Source organism: Pelobates fuscus, chromosome 3, assembly GCF_036172605.1.
Source record: "Pelobates fuscus isolate aPelFus1 chromosome 3, aPelFus1.pri, whole genome shotgun sequence".
In the NCBI taxonomy this organism is placed as follows: Eukaryota; Metazoa; Chordata; class Amphibia; order Anura; family Pelobatidae; genus Pelobates; species Pelobates fuscus.
In genome coordinates this window covers 373,054,362-373,075,666 of record NC_086319.1, presented here as the reverse complement: position 1 = coordinate 373,075,666, position 21,305 = coordinate 373,054,362, and the positions used below count along the sequence as shown (strand labels likewise).

At 44.0% G+C, this 21,305-nt stretch overlaps 1 protein-coding gene across 1 annotated transcript in view; it reads right to left on the bottom strand.

Moving 5' to 3' along the window:
- Nucleotides 1-5,537: 5,537 nt before the first annotated feature.
- NRG4 (neuregulin 4) overlaps nt 5,538-21,305 on the bottom strand; it is a 32,173-nt gene continuing 16,405 nt past the window's right edge. The window contains exons 2-6 of the mRNA XM_063445920.1: nt 14,743-14,809; nt 13,835-13,928; nt 9,660-9,809; nt 7,048-7,126; nt 5,538-6,206 (exon numbers count right to left, since the gene is read on the bottom strand). Of these exons, the coding sequence (XP_063301990.1) occupies nt 7,090-7,126; nt 9,660-9,809; nt 13,835-13,928; nt 14,743-14,752 (291 nt within the window). The 5' untranslated portion in view covers nt 14,753-14,809 and the 3' untranslated portion in view covers nt 5,538-6,206; nt 7,048-7,089. The remainder of the gene's footprint in view (nt 6,207-7,047; nt 7,127-9,659; nt 9,810-13,834; nt 13,929-14,742; nt 14,810-21,305) is intronic.

Below are 21,305 nucleotides of genomic sequence, written 5' to 3'. Positions count from 1 at the left end.
TTTGACAACTATCACTTCAAAAATATATTTTAATATAATAGTCCTTTCATCAAGTTTTTAAATGAAATTAACTTTTTTTTTCTAATGCAGTATATGTTAAAAAATAAATAAAGAGGCCTTTCCTTGTGAGAAAGCGTTGCTAAGGATTGTGGGAATACAAAGTCTCTTCCTGGGGGGCGGGGCCTGACTGCCAAGATGGCCGGACGTGGTTTCTAAACGCTCCGGCACCAACGGACATTAAATCGATAATCCTTGGCAATCAACCCATCTATGAAACACCCGGTGCCTGGAATATGAAGCAGGACACTCTGCGAAAAGCAAAGATACTTGTCCCGCGACAAACAGACACACGAGCACTTACACAGACCAGGAGGCCTACACGGGAGCGGAGACTATTGCCTGGGGGACGCGGCCGATCGCCCGGCACGGGACCCGCTTACTAGCGAGAAACACACACTGCCCTGCTACCCCCTCCCCCCCCTCCGGACCGGCGGGGGATATCCCGGTCCTCGCTGGGGGCGACTAACCCTGTAAAGCAACGCAAACTGGCGATGAAACCTGCGGTGAGACGAAACTGCCAGGGCACAGCCAAGATGGCGGCTCAGGCACGGCCAGCAACGCAAAGCAACTGTATCAAACCACCCAAACATACCGTGGCATTCTTCGATCAGCTCTGCGCAGGCCTCTGGACTAAACTCAGGGCCGAGCGCCGAGCCTTCAAAATGGCGAGAAAGGCGGCAGCGGTTTGGATTCGCCCGGCAGTCCGGCGCCTCTTGGGCGGATTCCCGCCAAGAACCATTAGGGAGACACCCCAACCGACACAGCGCCGAACAACGAGATGGCCGGAAACACCGACATGGCCCGTGCGGGCCAGCACCCACTCATTCTCGCACCGAAGTGAGGCCAGACAATATTCCCGACCTCCCAGCCACTCGGAGTCTACGGAGTCATCCCACCTATGTGCCGAACTCCACTGCACCCGAGCTTCAGCCCGCACTGCAGGGACTAACCAAACCGGTAAACAGCACACATGGGCCGCCGGGCGGGTCCGGAGGGCAGAACAAGCAACGGCTCTGACCCCTGGAGTGCTGACTGCAAACCAGCTCGGAATATGGCCGCAGCACCAATCCTGCACTTGGCTCACCTGCCAAGCCTCCAAAGCCGGCATCGGATAAACCAAGGCGGCTTACACCGCTGACGGACTGTGATCCTGCACGGAGACAACGCACGGTCCCCCTGAAAAGACAGTAACTACCAAGCTATCATTCCGTTGTTACGACCTTTACTCAACACTGAAATAAGCACTGCTGAAATGTTTTATTCTCTTTCATATTTACCGGTAGATTACTGTTACGTGACTCTCTACCCACACGAGCGGACTCAGTCTTTTAAGCTATCCGCACCAACTGGCTTTTCAGACTTACCTGCAAACTCGCGGGATGCCCGGTATCCAATGACGCTACCTAATGCCTTAGTTAACACATCTTTCTATATTTTCATTGTATATAAGTTGGTTTTGATTTTTCTTTTGGAGTCCATGCCATAGCAGCAACCAAGTACGTGGGTGCCATAGGGTGGATATCAGCCTGTCAAATTACTATAATACTGTTTATATTTAAGTGATCATTGTACTTTTACGTATATATAGCCTGAACTACCCTAATTTATGCATACGCATACTCTGATAACACACTCATGAATGGCGAGCCTGATCTCGCTAATGCAACTTACTAACTGATTATTCAAATCTAGCGAGAATTGCTAACACGATGTTCATGTATGTGTTTAACCCCCTCTACTACCGCTCCAACATAGCAGGAGACACCCAGAGGTGATGCACCTTTAATTAAAAGATCAGTACACCCTGAGAATCTAACTACCCCATCTCCAGCTACCTTTAGCACTGTGTCGCACCCTGATCCATAGGAAGTATATGCTATGCTTCTCCAGTTTTTAGTTAATTTTAAAAGATGCAATGACCTAGTCTGCCATACCACTGGCCCATGTTACATGCTTGTATAATCTGCCTTTTACAATCGTAGGGTCTCTAGCCTGTAATTTTTCCAAGTTTTACAATACCAGCTACAATTCAGCCTGTTTCTTTCAACTTAAAAAAAAAGTGCAATTGTTTCATATGTCATGGCACTGTATGCAAATGTATGACCATAATAAGCTTGCGGATGCTGTCGTGGCTATGCAAGCCTGCATGTTATTCTCTTATTGCACACTAAAATAAAGAATTTAAAAAAAATAAAAAATAAATAAATAAATAAAGAAACCTTTAGTATATGACCGGATTCTTCAGCCATATACACCGTGGGTCAGACAGTGTTTGAAAAGGGACAATCTCTATGGTCTTTGTGATGAACTAAAAGACTATAATCCACTAAGCTCCTTGCCTTCCTGACTCTTTGGACCCTCACTGAGAGCGGGAGTGTCCAGTGGGACAAACATAAACCTGCTCTGGAACTCTGGCCCGGCCCCGAGTTTTAGGATTTCCTGGTCATCTTTCACCTTCTATTTCACCACTTTCCCTGCGACCCAGAAAAGTGATTTTTGGAGGGAAACTTCTATCCGTAGAAATGAACAATAGCTCCCTGAAACAGTCAGGGAGTTCCTTTCCACGAGGAGATATTGCGCCTGGTAAATCACTGCAACTTTGACTGTGTGGCATTTGGACAATTCTACATGGATCTGAGAACTATTGTCCCAGAATGGGTGCTTGGATATGCTCTTTAAAATGATGTATGAAGTTTGAGGGTTCCTTACTGTTTGATGGATGTTTTGGGGGTATTTCTATGTTTCGCTCTCTATATCCAGGAGATAATTAGTTTACAAGTTATCAACTCTATTATCTCCCAGACACAGAGACGCCTGGGCTGGCTTAAGATCCCATGCTGGGGGTCTGGGTATAAATATATGTACATATTGCTGAATAAAACAGTTCTTGTACCCTTCCTCTGTCATAATCACTGCTTCACTACGGGATCTGAGAGAATCTACTCTAGGTACAGGCGCTCCATTACAGTGTTCCCTGCTTCACTCTCAATATAGAGACGGGAAGTGAAGACTGTTGGTGTGTTTGGCAGATTTTTAAAAGCAATTCCTACATTACAATGTTTTCTGAGTTAAAAAACAAAAACAAAACCGTGTGTGGGGACCCTGTCCTATCCTTGTTCAGTTGCCCGTATTCCACTTTGATTTCCCTGATCAAACTGTGCTCTCCTTGGTTCGGTACTTTCCCTCTACCGAATGTAGTACCGAGTACTGTCCCTGGTAGATGGTAGCCATTTTGTTTTCCCAAACGCTCAAAGTAGTACTTATCCTCGAATGCCCTGGAACTATATTCGGCCACTTAACTACGCGGTTACTGGTCTGTTTTGCTGTTTTGCCCCATTTATCAACATGCCAGGAGAGCGCTAATTGGAGGTATGGTACTATGAGGAACAAACGCTCCCTAAGAGCCAGGTGAGCACCCATTTATGTGCCTGCAGAAACTGATGATATTTGACTGTCCAAGATCACTTTTGCTCTGGAACTATTTTGGACTTCGCCCACGTGTGCGGCCAGTCAAAATTTTTCCCAGTCGATTGGACAATTCCTTATGGATCTGGCCGCTATTTGGATAACTTTGGCGCTCGAACAGGGCTATCCATGGATGTATGGCATGTGGGGTTCCTGTGTTTTAACTTTTTTTTTTTTCGTTTTTTGGTGTTCGGCTCTCTGTATCTGGAGGATAATTAACTTACCGATCTTTGACTCAATTATCTCCCGGACACAGAGATGCATGGGCAGGGATTATCTGTATTGAATGGAAACCCTATGCTGGGGTCTGTGCATAAAAGGCAGATTTTGGCACAATTAAATCAGTTGTACTCCCAGAACTGTGTGTCGTCCAGTTACTGGGGTAATGGACTATATTCACTACGCAGCACTTTGTTCCAGTTAGAAGGATTTCGACAGAGATATTTGGTCTCAGGATTGCAGCTTTGCTACACATTGTATAATTACGACTGTACTATCTTCAACCATTCACTGCCCTGAGGCAATTGTCTTAGGACAAGTAGTGGGAAAGCAGCATTGAATTGTACAGTTTATGTTCTGTTCTTTAACACCATCCAGAACACGTGCCAGTTTTATCTTGCTACTCAAATGTAAATAGAATCCTCATGGTTAGCCCACTGTGTTATTTACTAAAATAATTTTAACCAAATACCACCATTAGGCTAGAGAAAATTATGTCCTTGTTGAATTGGAAAGACCATGCAACTTAAGCAATGATTGTTCAGCTCTGGTATGGGACCAAAAATTTGATCTTTCATGATGTTATAACATTCGTCATGTGTCCAGCACCTGCCCATGCTAAAGTTTTACTCCAAGCACAAAGACCATTTCACTAATTTGAAGTGGTCATGATGCCTAGACTCTGCTTGTGCAGCGGTTCACTATGAAATGCACATACTGAATTTAACCTCTCTTCAGCCTGAGGTGTAACTCCACCCCTGACCATGTCATTGAGCGTCATTTGCCAGCCAGGAACAAGAGTTCTGGTGTGGTTAATGTCAATTAAGTGCTTTATATTTGGCATCTGATTCTAGCACGCATATCATGTTGGTGGCATGGCTAATGGCCGCATGGCCTCTCCGTGCTGTCCGTGTCCTTCACTCCGCCTGCCCTCTTTGACATCTGACCCCCTTAAGCGAAGGTCAGTGAAGTGAGCATAGGAGGATCAGGCGGCAAGCAGAACTTACCTTGGCGCTAGATTGTTAAAGGACCACTCTAGTGCCAGGAAAACATACTCGTTTTCCTGGCACTAGAGTGCCCTGAGGGTGCCCCCACCCTCAGGGACCCACTCCCGCCGGGCTCTGGGGGGAGGAAGGGGTTAAACTTACCTCTTTCTCCAGCGCCGGGCGGGGAGCTCTACTCCTCCTCCTCTTCTTCCTCGCGACGTCATCGGCTGAATGCGCATGCGCGGCAGGAGCCGCACTCGCATTCAGCCGGTCGCATAGGAAAGCATTCATAATGCTTTCCTATGGACGCTTGCGTGCTCTCACTGTGATTTTCACAGTGAGAAGCACGCAAGCGCCTCTAGCGGCTGTCGGTGAGACAGCCACTAGAGGCTCTGGAGGCTGGCTTAACCCTCAGAATAAACATAGCAGTTTCTCTGAAACTGCTATGTTTATAAAAAAAAAGGGTAAAAGCTAGCTGGACCTGGCACTCAGACCACTTCATTAAGCTGAAGTGGTCTGGGTGCCTAGAGTGGTCCTTTAAGTTATTATTTGCTGAAGCAGTACTTCCTTCCTGAAAACAATAGGGGGCACTCTGACATTTTCAACTACTGAAGCTTTTTTTTTTGCATACTGCATTTTGTTACAGTTGAAAATTACCTCTAGCATTACTGAAGATCTGACAATTGGTCATCTGGAGAGTTGGTTTTGGTCTCCATTCATGGCTAAATAAAATGCAACAGTGATGAACTATTATGAATAAACAAAGAAATACAAAATACTTCATTAAACACCACCACAATAATAGGCTTGACAATTTACACTGCGATTTTATTAAGTACTTAATTATTTTAAGATGCTAACAACCAATATTGAAGTCCCATCATGGCCACAGCCTGAGTCTAATTGCTGTACTAGATATTATATAAAGATATGAAATGCGCTTGGCTTGTTTGGCTTTAATGGCCCTACTGGAGGTACTAATTCAAGAAGCTATTTTACATGGTCTCCTGTTTGCCTGAAACTCCTACGGGCTTTATTATAGCGTAGGCCTGGCACCAGCATCGAATCTAAATAAACTACAGCACAACCCGTAAGCAAGTTGTGCACTAGATTAGAACAGCACCCTACATTCTATTCTAGATCACTGGCATTCAATGATCTTAACATGTTCAGATTTATTGCAAAATCTTATTCTTGAAGATTCCAGAATCTACTGAATATTAATAGATTTGTTTGGTTGCATTTTGGGGGAAAAAGTTTAATTCAAGTGACCAATCCCAGATTGTACCGCAGATGTTTCATGACAGCTTCCCAAAGAGCATAACAGCTAGACCTATAGGCACATGACGTTCCCAAATCAGCATGCAACAAGCAAGAACCCATTATAATGTTACAATGTCTCTTGTATTATGTCTGTTCAACTGAAATAGTGGCCAGGGATCCAACATCCGTAAAGTGTCCAACCTCTTCAGAACTCTAGAAAAGAAATGTATAGACATAATTAGCATGGGAATAGTATGTCCATGCTACACTTTACACCAGGGATGCCCAATAGGTAGATCCCCAGACGTTGTAGAACTACAACTCCCATGATGCTTTGCATGCCTTTAGAATGGCAAAGCATCATGGGAGAGGTAGTTTTAAATATTTTTGGGAACTACCTTTTGAGTACCCCTGCTTTACACACAATACTTAAACATATCTCAAATTAATCCTATCCCAAGGTTTCAACTTTCAATGCAGGAGCACAAGAAAAGGAGAGAAAAAGACTGTAACACCGAGGTTTATGGAGGTCTTGCGCAATCCTCCATAGACCTCAGGGTTTTATGGTCACGCATGCATGAGAGTACAGCACTAATGGAGTTGCAGGATAAAAATATCTGCCGCCGTGAGGGACAGCCTGAGGTAAGCAAAACTCCCCTTCCCTGTACCGCCGGCCACTGGACATACATCAGATCTGTCAGTCTTGCAAGTCTTTGAGTAATATGCAAAGACCCCCGAAAGTGAAAAATCCACTATATTAATAAAAGTTCAAATGGTGCGCAAAAATTATATATATATAGAATATTTTTTTTCCAAAATTCTGACAAAAGTAATCTGAAAATAAATTATAAACCATACATAGTGCAAATCAATATGTTTAAAAACAATTATGCAACAAAAGAAAAAAAAGACAATTGAAAACCATTCACAAAAACCAAGTGGCTGGAGTGTGAAATATCTCACCCAGGGAGGATGAGACCCTTCCCTACCCAAACTGAGCTTGCACATCTACCAATTAACAAAATAATGAAAGGCTGTAAACCACCGGACTTACCGTGGATTATTATGGATCTATGCTGGATGCCATGGCTATCTGTTATGGTACATCTTCACTACGATTGTTCAATTTTCGTCTAATGTTTTATAAATAAAAATAAAAAATATTGTTTTTCTGTTCACTCACTTTGCATTTTATTAATTGATCAAAAAAAAATAATCTATTAACATTTCTATTTTTGAAAGCATCTAAGTTTACTGGATTTTTTCACACCTGCCTAAAAAGTTTGCACACTGCTATATAAATATAAATATGAAATAGATAAATATAGAAGTTGTATTTATGAAGCACCAACATTTTCCGCGGCGCTGTACAATGTATTCATCCACACTAACCACTAAAGGAAGGGGCATGAAGTGCCTGTGCTAAAATTGCTGCTTGTTTTACTTATTACAATATTGGGGAGGCCTATTATTCCAGTAGTAGTTGGTAAATAAAGATTAAATATCTTAATGCAAGGTTTGTATAATTTTATCAATAGACTGTTATACAGGGGTGGCTCGTCCACAACCCACCAGATTAGTGTTGATATAAAAAAAAATGAATCTATTGCCAGTGGTGAAAACGTCTGACGTGATTTCATTTTGGGAAAGGGTAGCTTACAAATACACCACAGAGTACTGCAATACTATCATTTTCCCTCCCCTTCATCCACTACAGCACAAACGGACTCACTGTTTGATGATCGCTGTTTAATAAGTGGTTGAGAGAAGCTGGGCATGTGTAGAATTGAGGTCATTTGTGACATCTGCCCAGCCTGAGAACACCTCATACATACTCACGATGCCCCTAGAGGTGAGTTTTTAAGTGACCTATTACATCTCTAGTTGTGCATCTGAATTGGATGCCCATTGTCTAATACTTCAAAAAAATCAATGCCAAATTACTACGTAGGGAGTAGCCTGGATGTAAACTCAGCTTGTAAGGCACTAGTTGTGATTTTTATATTTTTTTGATTAGTTTATGCAGATCAGTTTCAGGGGTTTATGATTTCAATCCCTGCTTTATGATGGGGTTTTTTTTATAGGCGGAGTGGTTGTGCTCATTCTTTAACCTAGTCTAGCATTTTATGAAACACCAGAGAACTGAGAAAGTGTAGTATGTCATTAGATAAGCTTGCACTACACACAGGGCACTAGTACTATGTCAAGTGCATGGTCTGCCCTTCGTAGGCCGACCTACATGATTGGCAGTCAGACTAGCATGCAGTCACACAAGGCTGGCCTTCCAATTCTTCAGGTGGACCTGCCCGTGTGAGCAGTAATAGTCACGCTGTTCAGATTACTGGCCCAGCCTCCTTTTATCCTGCCCACCAGCGTCTTGCTTTAGAGGACTCCAATGTTGGGTAGTATGGAATATGTGCCATCCAATAACAATACTGTGTGCCTTCCTGAAATGTGTCCCTCATCTCAGAACTTTGTGTACTTGATGAGTATGTGTTCCAGCAATGTGCCTTCTGGAAATGTCCCTGAGCCTACATTAAGTTGTAGTGCTTCTTGCGTCTATAGTGTTCTTTTAAGGCCAAAAAAGTCAAACTGGGAATATTCTGCAAGTCAGCTATGCTTCCAGTTCAGTTTGGTAACGTTGGCCTTCGTTGGCCTTCCTGCATTAAAGGACCACTATAGGCACCCAGACCACTTCAGCTTAATGAAGTGGTCTGGGTGCCAGGTCCATCTAGGATTAACCCTGCCTGCTGTAAACATAGCAGTTTCAGAGAAACTGCTATGTTTACATTAGGGTTAATCCAGCCTCTAGTGGCTGTCTCATTGACAGCCACTAGAGGCACTTCCGCACTTCTCACTGTGAAAATCACAGTGAGAAGACGCTGCCGTAATGAGTAATGCTTTCCTATGGGCGGTTTGAATGCGTGTGCGGCTCTTGCCGCGCATGCGCATTCAGCGCTGACGTCGGAAGAGGGAGGAGAGTTCCCCAGCACAGAGGGAGCCCGGAGTTGGAGAAAGGTAAGTCATTAACCCCTTCCTCCCCCTTCAGCCCGGCGGGAGTGGGACCCTGAGGGTGGGGGACACCCAAAGACCCTATAGTGCCAGGAAATCAAGTTTGTTTTCCTGGCACTATAGTGGTCCTTTAACCCCTTAAGGACCAAACTTCTGGAATAAAAGGGAATCATGACATGTCACACATGTCATGTGTCCTTAAGGGGTTAATGAGTAACACTGTAAATCTGTCATTTTCCACAGTTAGACGTACTGCAGACATCACAATGGCTTGGAGGTACAGATCCACATATACTGTGTGTATAAATGCAAGTGATGGGAACAACACACCACAAAAGTTGAAGAGGAACAGTCGAGAACCCGTTAACGTGAACTTCACCATGGATTTGTGGAACTCAGTCTAAACACATTTGATTTTTTTGGTGGTCTTATCATAGGAAAAAAAAATCTTGTTGGTTTTCCCAATTTACAGTAGGCTAAGAAGCGCCAACTACTTTTTCTAGTGATAGATATGTGTCAATAAGATATCTCCAAATATGAAAGGTTTGCACAATCTACCAAGGCCAACAGATCATTATATTAATGAGTTTTGTTTGTACTGTTTATGTTTGTTTTGCACGTGGACATAGATCACTGCTAACGTTCCGTGCTTACCTGCAGAGAAAGCAGATTAAACCTATAAACAGTAGCCCTAAGAAAACAGCAAAAACCAGGATATTGACCAAATATTCACTTTTGGGCTGTTGTTTTTCCGCAGCTAGAAACACTCCTTCACAACGGGTGCCTGTGTATTTTCCAATGCATCTGTCAGGAAAACAGCACACAAAATAAGTAATGATGTCCAAATTAACACCGATGACTGATATTCATATAAATATATTATAAATGGAACAACATGGAATTATCAAATAATTGAATAGACGGACACTCTAGGTACTATATTCACTACATGCTGATTTTGTGGTTATGGTGCATTTAAGATGCTGGATCATCCCCTGGTTCATAGTCAAACCATTTTCACACTCAGCCAATGAATGAATGTAAAAGATGGATGAAACTGATTTTGCTAAAGTGGAACTTTTACATTAGCTGAGCTGAGCAGGGGCTCTAGCTGCAGATGCCTATGGACCTTCAATTTTGACCAATTACCATCAATGGTGCTGGAAGCCACGTCGGAACATAGTGGTTATGGTACACAGACTGCCCCTTTAAAAGGACACTCTAAGCACCAAAACCACTACATTTGTAGTGTAGTGGTTTTAGCACATAGATGTGGACCCTTTTCTGGGATAAAATAAACTGCTGCCATTTCTAAGAAATGGCAATATTTGCATTTGGCTTAAAACATGCCAGTAGAGCTGCTTCCTGCTGATATCCTTTGATGTTCAAAGGTCTTCACATTCAGCGTCATCCCGCACAGCATGATGATGCCTAACCTGGCTACTTCTACTCGTGGAGGAACGCCAGATTCCATGGTTCTCTAAGATATCTAATTGGCTGCTTCATGTGTGCTGAGCCTGTAGCTTGATAATGTTCCTCTATGAGAAGCATTGGATTGGACTAGAGATCATCACGCTTGATTTTCATTGGATGACAAGGTGTTTTTTTTTTTTTAAGTAATTTTTTTTATTAAAGTGAGGCCATCTACAGGGCTTAGTTCAAGATATCTAATTGGCTGCTTCATATGTGCTCTAGGTTGATAATGTTCCTCTATGAGAAGCATTGGATTGGACTAGAGATCATCACGCTTGATTTTCATTGGATGACAAGGTGTTTGTTTTTTTTAAAGTAATTTTTTTATTAAAGTGAGGCCATCTACAGGGCTTAGTTCAAGAGATCTAATTGAACCAGAGGAAACATGGAGTGTCCCACAGCAAACCCCAGGTAAGTAGTCAGTCACGCCAAGGCACTCCTTTCATCACAACACAACAGCACGCTGTTGTGGTAATGGTGTTTGGAGTATTCCTTCAAAAGAGAAACGATTTTAGAAACTTTAATGAAACCCGAAGCCAAGGGCGTATTAGATAATCAGTGTACGAGTGTCTTATGATAGATGAAACGGCAGCCAAAATGTTTTCATATATGATTCTGAACATGCATTGAACATGCATTGCCAAATTGCACAATGTTTGATAAATCTTATGGCCTACTGATTCTATTGCTATTTCTAATCTGCATGCAATAAGTCCTAGATACAGTAACACACAAAACATTGTTCCCAGTATATAACACCAGATATGTAAGGACAGTGTATGTTATCTGTTGTAAGACAAAGTAGAAGTCCTCCTGGCATCTATGACGTCGTCACAGGGGTGTGAGGGGGAATAATTATTCATTCCCCCAGGTGTGCCCCCCCCCCCCCCCCCCACACCCTCCGTCAAGTGCTACTGTCACTAACTGTATCTTTCAAATTAGGCGCCTGCCTACCCACGCAGAAGGTACATACTCTGAACAAATATAATGTTGTCTGATCAAGGGGTTGCGAGGGAGGTAAGTACATTCTGTGTTCTCCGTGCACAGCTCCCTTGCATGCCATGCTGGTAGCCAAGGTCTGACGTCATCCCACACATGGAACCTGTGCAGGGAGAGTGCCTACCGGCAACCAATGGCCAACCAGGAGAGGCTGGGAGGACCTTAAATAAGTCGAAAATGTGTGTGTGTGTGTGCGTGTGTGTCTGTGATAGTGTGTGTGTATCTGTGATTATGTGTCCATGATAGTGTGTGTGTGTATGTATATGTGATTGTGTGTGTATGTCTGTGATTATGTGTCTGCGATAGTGTGTAGGTCTATGATTGTGTGTTGTACATCTATGATTATGTGTGCATGTATGTGTGTGTGTATTTGTGATGGTGTGTATATGTTTTGATTGTGTATGTTTGTATGTGATTGTGTGTGCATGAAAATGTGTATGTGTTTAGTATACAGCTCCCTAATCTGGTATCCTTAAATATGGCAATCCTGGGGGCGGGGCCGGACCGCCGAGCTGGACGGTCGCACGCCTGAGCAGCTCCTGCAAATCAATGATATTTACCCTCTAAAATCAAGTCCCACCGTCTAAACATCAGACCGCCAGAGAAGCTACCCGGAGCTGAGAGACTGCTGGACCTGGGGAGAGGCTGGCTTACTGTGCTTCAGTCCCCCGGGGGGAGAAAAACAAGTTGCCCCAGCCAGGGCCTTCTCCTGCAGTGAGTGGGGCAGACGGCCGCTGCCCCACTATCCTGCGCCACGGAACCCAGCCACGGATGCAGATCGGAGCGGGTCCGGCTCCGTTTCCCCCCCCTCTGGACCGGGGGGGTGATCCCGGTCCTCACCCTGTGGCACTGACCGCGACACGGCAACTGAGGCCAGGGAACCCTCCCGCCGCACCTAAAATGGCGGACGCCAAGTGTACCGACGGCAAAGGGAAGACCTGCTTCCTTCTCCCGCTCACAACCAACAGGGTGGCTCAAACCTCCCAGCCGTGCTACACTGAGAGACGGCGAACCCAGCTCCAAACCTTGCAGCCGCGCCAAACAAAGCTGAGATGCACACACGCAGGAAAGGAGCCTCACAAGATGGCGACCGCACCAGACTCAGTCAAAGAATGCTGGAACACGGCACCGGAGACAGCGATACCTCCAGCCTACCCGCAACTCTACTCGACCACACAGAGCAAGGCATAGGAACCCCCACAAGAGACAGCCACGACAGCAGCAGGAATACGCCAGAGTGTACACCTCAACGAAGGTACCAAGGGGACCCCCCCCCAGCGAAAGTTCCCACCTGCCGATCCATAATAGGCTGGGATAGCCTGCAACACATAACCTGGCTACGGGACTCTGTAACCCCTATATAATATGAGCAATTCTCATTAAGACATGTTGCTGCATTGAGGGCTCAAAATCTAGTCTGTAAGCTACGTGCAGTCAGGGGGCTCTGTTTTGCTTTGTTTACCTTGCTTTATTTGTACAGCTCCAGATATGGATAAGCATGAGATCAGCAACAACGTTATACAAAACGTGGTGTGGAACTAACTACACTCACTAGTAGTACATTATGCCTGCAAGCAACATGTTGTACCGTAATGTTTAACTATACATGTGTACACCTTCATTAGACATAGCAAGCATGAATATAGAGTGAAAAAGCGTACTGTCTAAACTTTCCTATACATAAAATAAAATGAGGTTGATAAGCATAGGAGACTTTGATAATCTGTTATGATGACCCCATCCTGTACACCTCTTGAAAGTCTCCCTATCTTTTTTCTGTACCCCTATAATCACATGCCTCAATAAAAATAAAGAATTAAAAAAAAAAAAAAAAAAATATGGCAATCCTACATAAGGATAACAAATAAGGAAGGTATCTATTAAAGAAACTTTTTTTTTTCATTGTGATCTTTTAGCTGTTCAGTAGATAATTCCCTAAATTGGTACCCTAATATGGAATTTCTATAATGATGGATACCACATTAGGGCACTGTTTAGTAGATATGCAATCCCACAAAAAGGTAGCAAATAGGGGAGTTATCTTCTAAACTGTTGGAATATCAAAACAAAGAGATGGCATTAGACAGTCCAGAACAAGGTGGCTATTGTGAATTCTATGCAAATTTGGTGTCTGACGCAAGCACACACAGCATGCTGGCTCCAGACAGCCAATGGCAGCAAAATTATTAGTGTCCCCCCCAGTTTTGACCATGACATCTTATGTGCTCCCCCTATATATTGTTCCTAGAGTGGTATGTATTTAGCATGCAGTAATATTAAATGCCGCTCTCTTCTGCTATCAACGACTGTTTGACCTGTTAAACTGAACTGATCAAGTACACCTAATGGTCACTCACTTGCAGAACGGACCAGAAACAGAAGCTATCCTATAACAAATCCCTCCATTCAGACAGAAAAGGCTCTGTTCAAATTCGCAGGGTTCTCCATGGCCTGAAACATTGAATGTCAGTCAGTCATTACATGGCTTACATCATGGAAATCACAGTGTGTTTTAACGTTAACAACCAATACTGCGTGAATATCAAGATGCCTAATGGAATAATTTATTGATTTAAAATTTCAGTGACTGAGCAGACCTGCAATGCTCTTATGCGCACTGTTATTCGATATGCTCTATTCGGCTCATCACATCTTATTTTCAAAAACTCACATTAGTCTGATTAACACCCCCTGATCACAACACCCCATCTATATTCCTATTATGGAGCGAAACATAACACCCTCATTCTGACCAACGATCCACCCTCTGATTTATTTTATCACTCTATTTTTCTCTTATCACTATAATTAGGTTATGTTTCTTGTTATTGTATCACCAGGCGTTCTATTTATCTTTTTGAAAAATATACATCAGACATAGAAACACAGACATAGAAACACAGACATAGAAACATATGAGACTAAACAGACATTGCCCACCAACACCCCTTTATTGCTGTATGCGGTCCTATTTCTGTAAACCACACCTGACACCTCACCAGTTAAATTCGGCCTTCTTAACCCCAGGTACTCCACCCCCGTACTAATGAGATGCCAAGTCTTGTTCAACACTATCAATAATCTAATTGTGACCCCAAAACTTTCTCATGCACATATATACTTTCTGACCCTTATACATACACACCTTCACTCACATGTTTTCTCACAGTATATTAATTAACTAGAATAGTCCCATCACCTTTATGTTAGATTAGTTCACAATAAAAGGCACATTCATTAAATTTAAACAAATATGCAATTGTACCTGTTGTCATATTACGGAGACAGATATCTGTATCGTTGCTTGAAGACAGTCTTCAGTGAAATACAGTCTGGAAGGCACAGAATACTATGTGAATATTATGATGCTTAATGAAATAATTCAATTTAATTATTTACAATTTCAGTTTTATAATGATGGAACTGGACCAAGCAGAACATGAAGCATTATTGTATTTCTGATATGGATTATTGTATTTACTCAAATCTAAAGCGGACCTTTATTGGCAAAATAAAGTCTCCAAAATTTTAATGTGCATTAGATTCGATGGCGCATTAAATACGACAGGCATACAACGCAAATTCGCTGTGACGGAACGTCTGGCACTCCGACCGAGTACCTCTGTCAATCGATGCTCCTAGTGCTTGCCGAGGACTTCCAGCACTCTGCCCAACACCATCAGCACTGCAGACCCCACTTCCAGCGATGCAGCTGCGCCAGGGTCTTGAAGTCCTTCACCCACCCTGGACCCAAGGCCAGGATCCAGCTTCCAGTGGGCATGCCTCTCTTCCTCCAGAGAGCATACAGGAACAAGAACAGCTCTTACAAGAGCTAGTGATTATATTCTAGGGAGTATAGTGTGATTATAGCAATCCCCAAAAGTATAGTTCTCCAAGCCCCCAAACATGAGACGAGACTTCATGAAGAGGTAAAGCAGGTCTATTTAATGGCAGCAAGCACTCACAATTTATACAGTTTTTCAGGCCAGAGGCACACCCCTGAACCTGATGGTACACAGGCACACAAGGAGTACAAACCAATAAAAACACTGTAGTAATGACCGACGCTCCCACAAACAGCAAACAAGCTCTCCCCTCTGCCTGTGATATAATTAAAACAGCTAATACAATAACCTAATTAAAACCACATATTTCCCCCAAAATCCAGAAAACACCCCAAAACACAAGATACCCCCATAAATATTATATCCCTAGATAGCTCTGATCTGGGTGAGCAACATATCCACAAATCACCCAGATCAGAGCAGGGGTTCAAAATTTCCATGGAAGTCTCTTTTTGACCGACCACACGCATGATTTCATGCCCAAAACAGTTCCAGAGAACTTGGCTGTGCGGCCGGTCTATTTCCCATGTTAAGTTCAGTTCAAATAGGCGAACGGCCATGGTTCGTGCAAATGTCAATGTTAAAGCGCCGTTTGAATGGTCGAACGGTGTTTGACTCCAGTCGATGTTCAGAGAAGGTAAAGTTCAGCGGTGTTCGTGCCGTCGAGTGTCCGATTTGAGTTCCATGAACTTGACGTCCAAACACCGCTGAACGCGTTCGACTGAATTAAAATGGCCGCCGCCACGTGTTCGTTTGTCGAATGGCGACCACTTCGACTACTTCGGCACTTCAGCTGTATTCGAAGTGCTACTTCAAAGTTGTAGAACTGCTCCAATCTAATTGAAAGGGGCAGAAAGAGTAGTTTAAGATCCAATAAGCCCAAACAGAGCTTTTAAAGGGCAATACATCCCAGGGGCCATAGTCACAGGGCAAGAGGCTGGCAAGCAGGCCTCTCCAAGTACAAGTGGCGAGGTTACTTTTGCCACATTCGCTAAGGGCAAAATCTGCATCGCTTCGACAGGGATGTGAGACTTGGATTCTGTGTACAATAAAGCTGTAGCTCGCATCTTTGTTGCAATGGGAATGTGAATTTTGCCCTGCATATTTTGCTCCGGTCAGAGGGCGGTGCTCGCTTATCAATCCATGTTGTATAGCAGTAACTTCTTGTACAAATGTGCATTACATTCACAGCGAACACATTTTTCGACTTCCAGGTTTCAAAATTTGAATGCACATTAGATTCGATGCTGCATTAGATTCAATGATACATACGGTATATGTTGGAGGGTGTGAAGGGTCATAGAATAACAGCACAATTGTAAAAGATTGTTCATTTGTTCTTTAGACAATTGTAAACACTGCATACTCTCAAATGTCAGTAAAATAATTTACATGTATTCTTATTGTTTAACATTAATGAACAGACTAGGATAGGAAATAAATTATGACATTTTATCAACTCCAATTCCAATGCAAGTTGAATACAGTATGTGCCTGATTTTCTGTTTTGGGATATAATTAAAAAGCATGATATGCCCCATCCAGTACCGTTAGAGTTTAGTTGTAGAAGAGCCCACATATTGTGTTCAGAAAGACAAAAATACACCCCTCCAGCAATTGTTATGTTGCCAACACATACCCAGGGCCGGATTAACATAGGGGCTGATGGAGCTGCAGCCCCCTGCCCAGGCCCATGGAATAGGCCCATTAAAAAAAATTTTTTTTTTTTTACACACACTACTCTTTTGCCACCTGACTGGTATTTTACTGGCACAGCTGGTATTTGAGGCTGCCTGGCCGTGCTGGTATTGCAGTAATACCGGCAATACAAAAGCAGGTATTTTTCTCAGAATAAATGGAGATTACTCTGCAATACCAGCACCAGCCAGTAGGGGTCACTGTCTGTGGAGAGAGGCAGGGATAGAAAGTTACAGCATATCCCTGCCTCTCTCTACTACTCACTGATCCGTGGGGGAGCAGCAACACAGCACAGAGTCCAGACAGCAGCTCTACAGCTCAGGTAAGTGAGGGATGGGGGGAAAGGCAGCAGGGACACATGGGGACACTGAGACACTAGGGGACACATGGGGACACTGAGACACATGGGGACACTCAGACACTAGGGGACACTGAGACACTAGGACACATGGGGACACAGACACTGGGAGACCTGGGAACACTGACACACTTGGAAACATGGGGACACTGAGACACTAGGGAACATATGGGGACACTGAGACACTAGAGGACACAGACACTAGGGGACACATGGGGACACAGACACCAGGGGACACTGAGACACTTGGACACATGGGGACACAGACACTGGGAGACCTGGGAACACTGAGACACTTGGGCACACTGGAACACATGGGGACACTGAGACACTGGGACACATGGGTATGCTGAGACACATGGGGATGCTGTGAGACATAGGGACATTGGGAGACACTGAGACATTGGGACACGGAGACACTATGTCCCATGTCTATCAGTGTGCCTAGTGTCCCCATGTGTCCCAGTGTCCCTATATGTCCCAGTGTCCCCATGTCTATGTCCACAACTGTCCCCATGTCTCCCAGTGTCCCCAAGTGTTGGTCTTCCAGCCAGTGTCCCCTAGTCTCCCAGTGTCTCTGTGTTCCCATATCTCTGTGTCCCCAGTGTCTTAGTGTCCCCAAATGTTTCAGTGTCCCCATGCCTCCCAGTGTCTGTGTTCCTACTGTCTCAATGTGCCTAGTGTCCCCATGTCCCCCAGTGTCCCTATATGTCCCAGTGTCCCCATGTCTATGTCCACAACTTTCCCCATGTCTCCCAGTGTCGTCAAGTGTCTGTCTCCCAGCCAGTGTCCCCTAGTCTCCCAGTGTCTGTGTTCCCATGTCTCTGTGTCCCTAGTGTCTTAGTGTCCTCAAATGTTTCAGTGTCCCCAAGTCTCCCAGTGTCTGTGTCCCTAGTGTCTCAGTGTCCCCATTTCTCCCAGTTTCCCTAAATGTCTCAGTGTCCCCATGTCTCACTGTGTCCCCAGTATCCTAGTGACATGGGGACACACTGAGACATTGGGACACTGGGAGAAATGGGGAAACTGAGACACTGGGAGACTAGGGGACTGGGCGATATGGGGACACTGACACTGTGATAGATAGGGACACTGAGACACTGGGTGACTTGCGAGACTGAGACACTGGGAGACAGGGAGACACTGGGAGAAATCCATCTATACAGCAGAATCAAACTGTGAGTAGTTTGTTGGTGATTTTACAGAATTTTCTCTGATGTCACTCCTTGTGATTTACATCATGTGATGTCACGCATAACTAATTAATTATACAAATGATTAAGGCTGGTATTTGTTTACAAGAAAGGTGGCAACCTTCACTACTCTTTACATACTCTTGCTTAAAGGAGCACTATAGGGTCAGGAACACAATCATGTATTTCTGACCCTATTATGTTAAAACCAGCACCCTGGCCCCTTTTATTTGTTTACAAGAAAGGTGGCAACCTTAACTACTCTTTACATACTCTTGCTTAAAGGAGCACTATAGGGTCAGGAACACAATCATGTATATCTGACCCTATTATGTTAAAACCAGCACCCTGGCCCCTTCTTGCCTCCCTAAATATAGTAAAATCTTATTTGTATTCAAGTCTGCAGCTGCTGGCTCTGCCTCTGAACTGACTGTCTGCTGACATCATCAGAAGTGGTGTTCTGAGCAAATTACAATACTTCCCCATAGGATTGGCTGAGACTGTCAACTAGGCAGATCAGGGGCAGAGCCAGCAAAAGTCCAACATAGCCCTGGCCAATTAGCATCTCCTCATAAAGATACATTGAATCAATGCATCTCTATGAGGAAAGTTCAGTGTCTGCATGCAGAGGGTGACTGAGAGAGACACTGAATGGCAGTGCTGCACACTAGGCAGTACTGCCCCAGGAAGCACCTCTAGCAGCCATCTAAGGAGCGGCCAAAGGAGTTATTTTCTCTGACAAGACAGTGTTTACTGCAAAAAGCCTGAATGGAATGATTCTACTTACCAGAACAAATACAATAAGCTGTAGTTGTTCTGGTGACTATAGTGTCCCTTTAAGTTTGGAAGCTTAAGAGGGATGTATGGGAACAAAACATGTGTGGACTGGCTGACAATAAAATTAGTTTAGGTAATGCAGACGTTGGTCTCTCTAACACTGTGGCATGTTCCCTTTCTTATAAACTCACTACATACACCTTTTCTCTGTCTCAGACTATATACCAGGAACTTCTGCCTGCTAGTAAGAAGGTAAGGAGACAAGTGGACCAGCGAGTGCTAGGGTAAAGTCCTTAGAAAGCATGGAGTGAGTGCATCATTAGACGCATTTATGTCAAGCTCAGGGTGCTGCCTGCATAGTATGCCCTTAGTTGGACAGCCTGCAGGATTGGCAGGCAGCCTGACATGCATTCATGCCAAGCTGACCTTCTAATTCTTTGGACAAACATGCCCCCTTTTTGGGAATGTTCACCCCCTTTTGGCAGGTCTGGTCACGTGATTCGCGCCAGTGGCACACCCTTTTACCCTGTCCATTGACTTCCTGCTTCACTGGACACTGCTGTTAGGGGGTATGGATTTACTTGAAAGATGAAAGCATAAATTAGAGAGAGATTAGCACTCTAATGTATGTGTTTTCGTATAGCTGTATTCTTTGATTTTCCCTCCAACAACATCTCCATCAGATACATGACGCTTGGGAGGTATGACTGTTTTAGTGTTTTTGGTTGATAAGATTCCGTAATTAGGCCCATCATAATTGTCAGCACCAGGCCCACTTTGCTTTTAATCCGGCCCTGCACATACCCTAATTCCAAACCAGTGAGAGAAAATAAGGAAGTTTTACAACTGTGTTATGATGAATGGCAATCTGTATCCTTGTTGGGTGTGAGTAAAAGGGCATATGCCCAACACATGGAAGGCAGCTAGACTGTTCAAACATTTACTACACAGACACATTCACTAATTAAATATTGATTTATGGCAAAGCTCTTCTCTGTCTGGGCTCGTGTTACTTCACGCTCTCAACCGATTGTCCCAATCCTATCCCTATCCAATCCCATACATTCTATTTTATTATATAATTTATAATTATTTTAACTCCATTATCTATATAACACATTAAACATAGGAAGTTACTTCATCCCATAACTTCTTTTGTAATGCACATGAGGTATTTAAAACCACTTGTTTGTGGGGGGTTAGGGGAGGGAGACATTGACACAGTCAAGGTGTAATCCCAAAGCAGATACTGTTTTTCAGAGATGTATGCAACTAGCCCCAGGAATCACATCATGCCCACAAGAATGTACCAATACAGATAAGTCAGTTATATGTGTTTTATTGTCTGAGAAACCAGCAATGATAATATGAGGTACATTGACTTAAAGGGACACTCCGGACCCCTAAAGGACTTTAGCTTGCGGAAAAGCTTTATGTGTAAAGAGTGTGTCCTCTTGGCCGTGACCGACTGCACAACAGGGCAGACATGCTTTTGAGGAGCTCTGATCCAGATTATAACAATCAGAGAATAATATTGCCCGACAAGCTCCAAAAGACAACCCACCTTATTGCCCCCCCATCCAGACGACACCATGAGGCGAAATTTTTAAAAAAAATTGCACCCCAAACGCCGCTAAACTGCCAGACATACAGCTCTCCTTTGACAACTACTCAACAGGCTCTTCCTAAGATGGCGCCTGCGGAACTCAGCGTGGAGGAGACCTCAGAAGCATTCTGAGAAGAGGAGGAAGCCCCTTCCTCGCCACCAGCGCCACCAGCCCCAATGAGTCACACTCAGAGGGCGACTCATCACCGGCAGCGAAAGGAGACATCAGAAGTCTCCTGCTGGAAATAAGGCGAGTGTGGAAGGCAGACTTGCTGGAAACAAAAGCAGAACTGGGGACCCTGCGCCAACAGATTACCACTGTGGAGTCTAGAGAGGGCGCTAGGGAACAAAGGT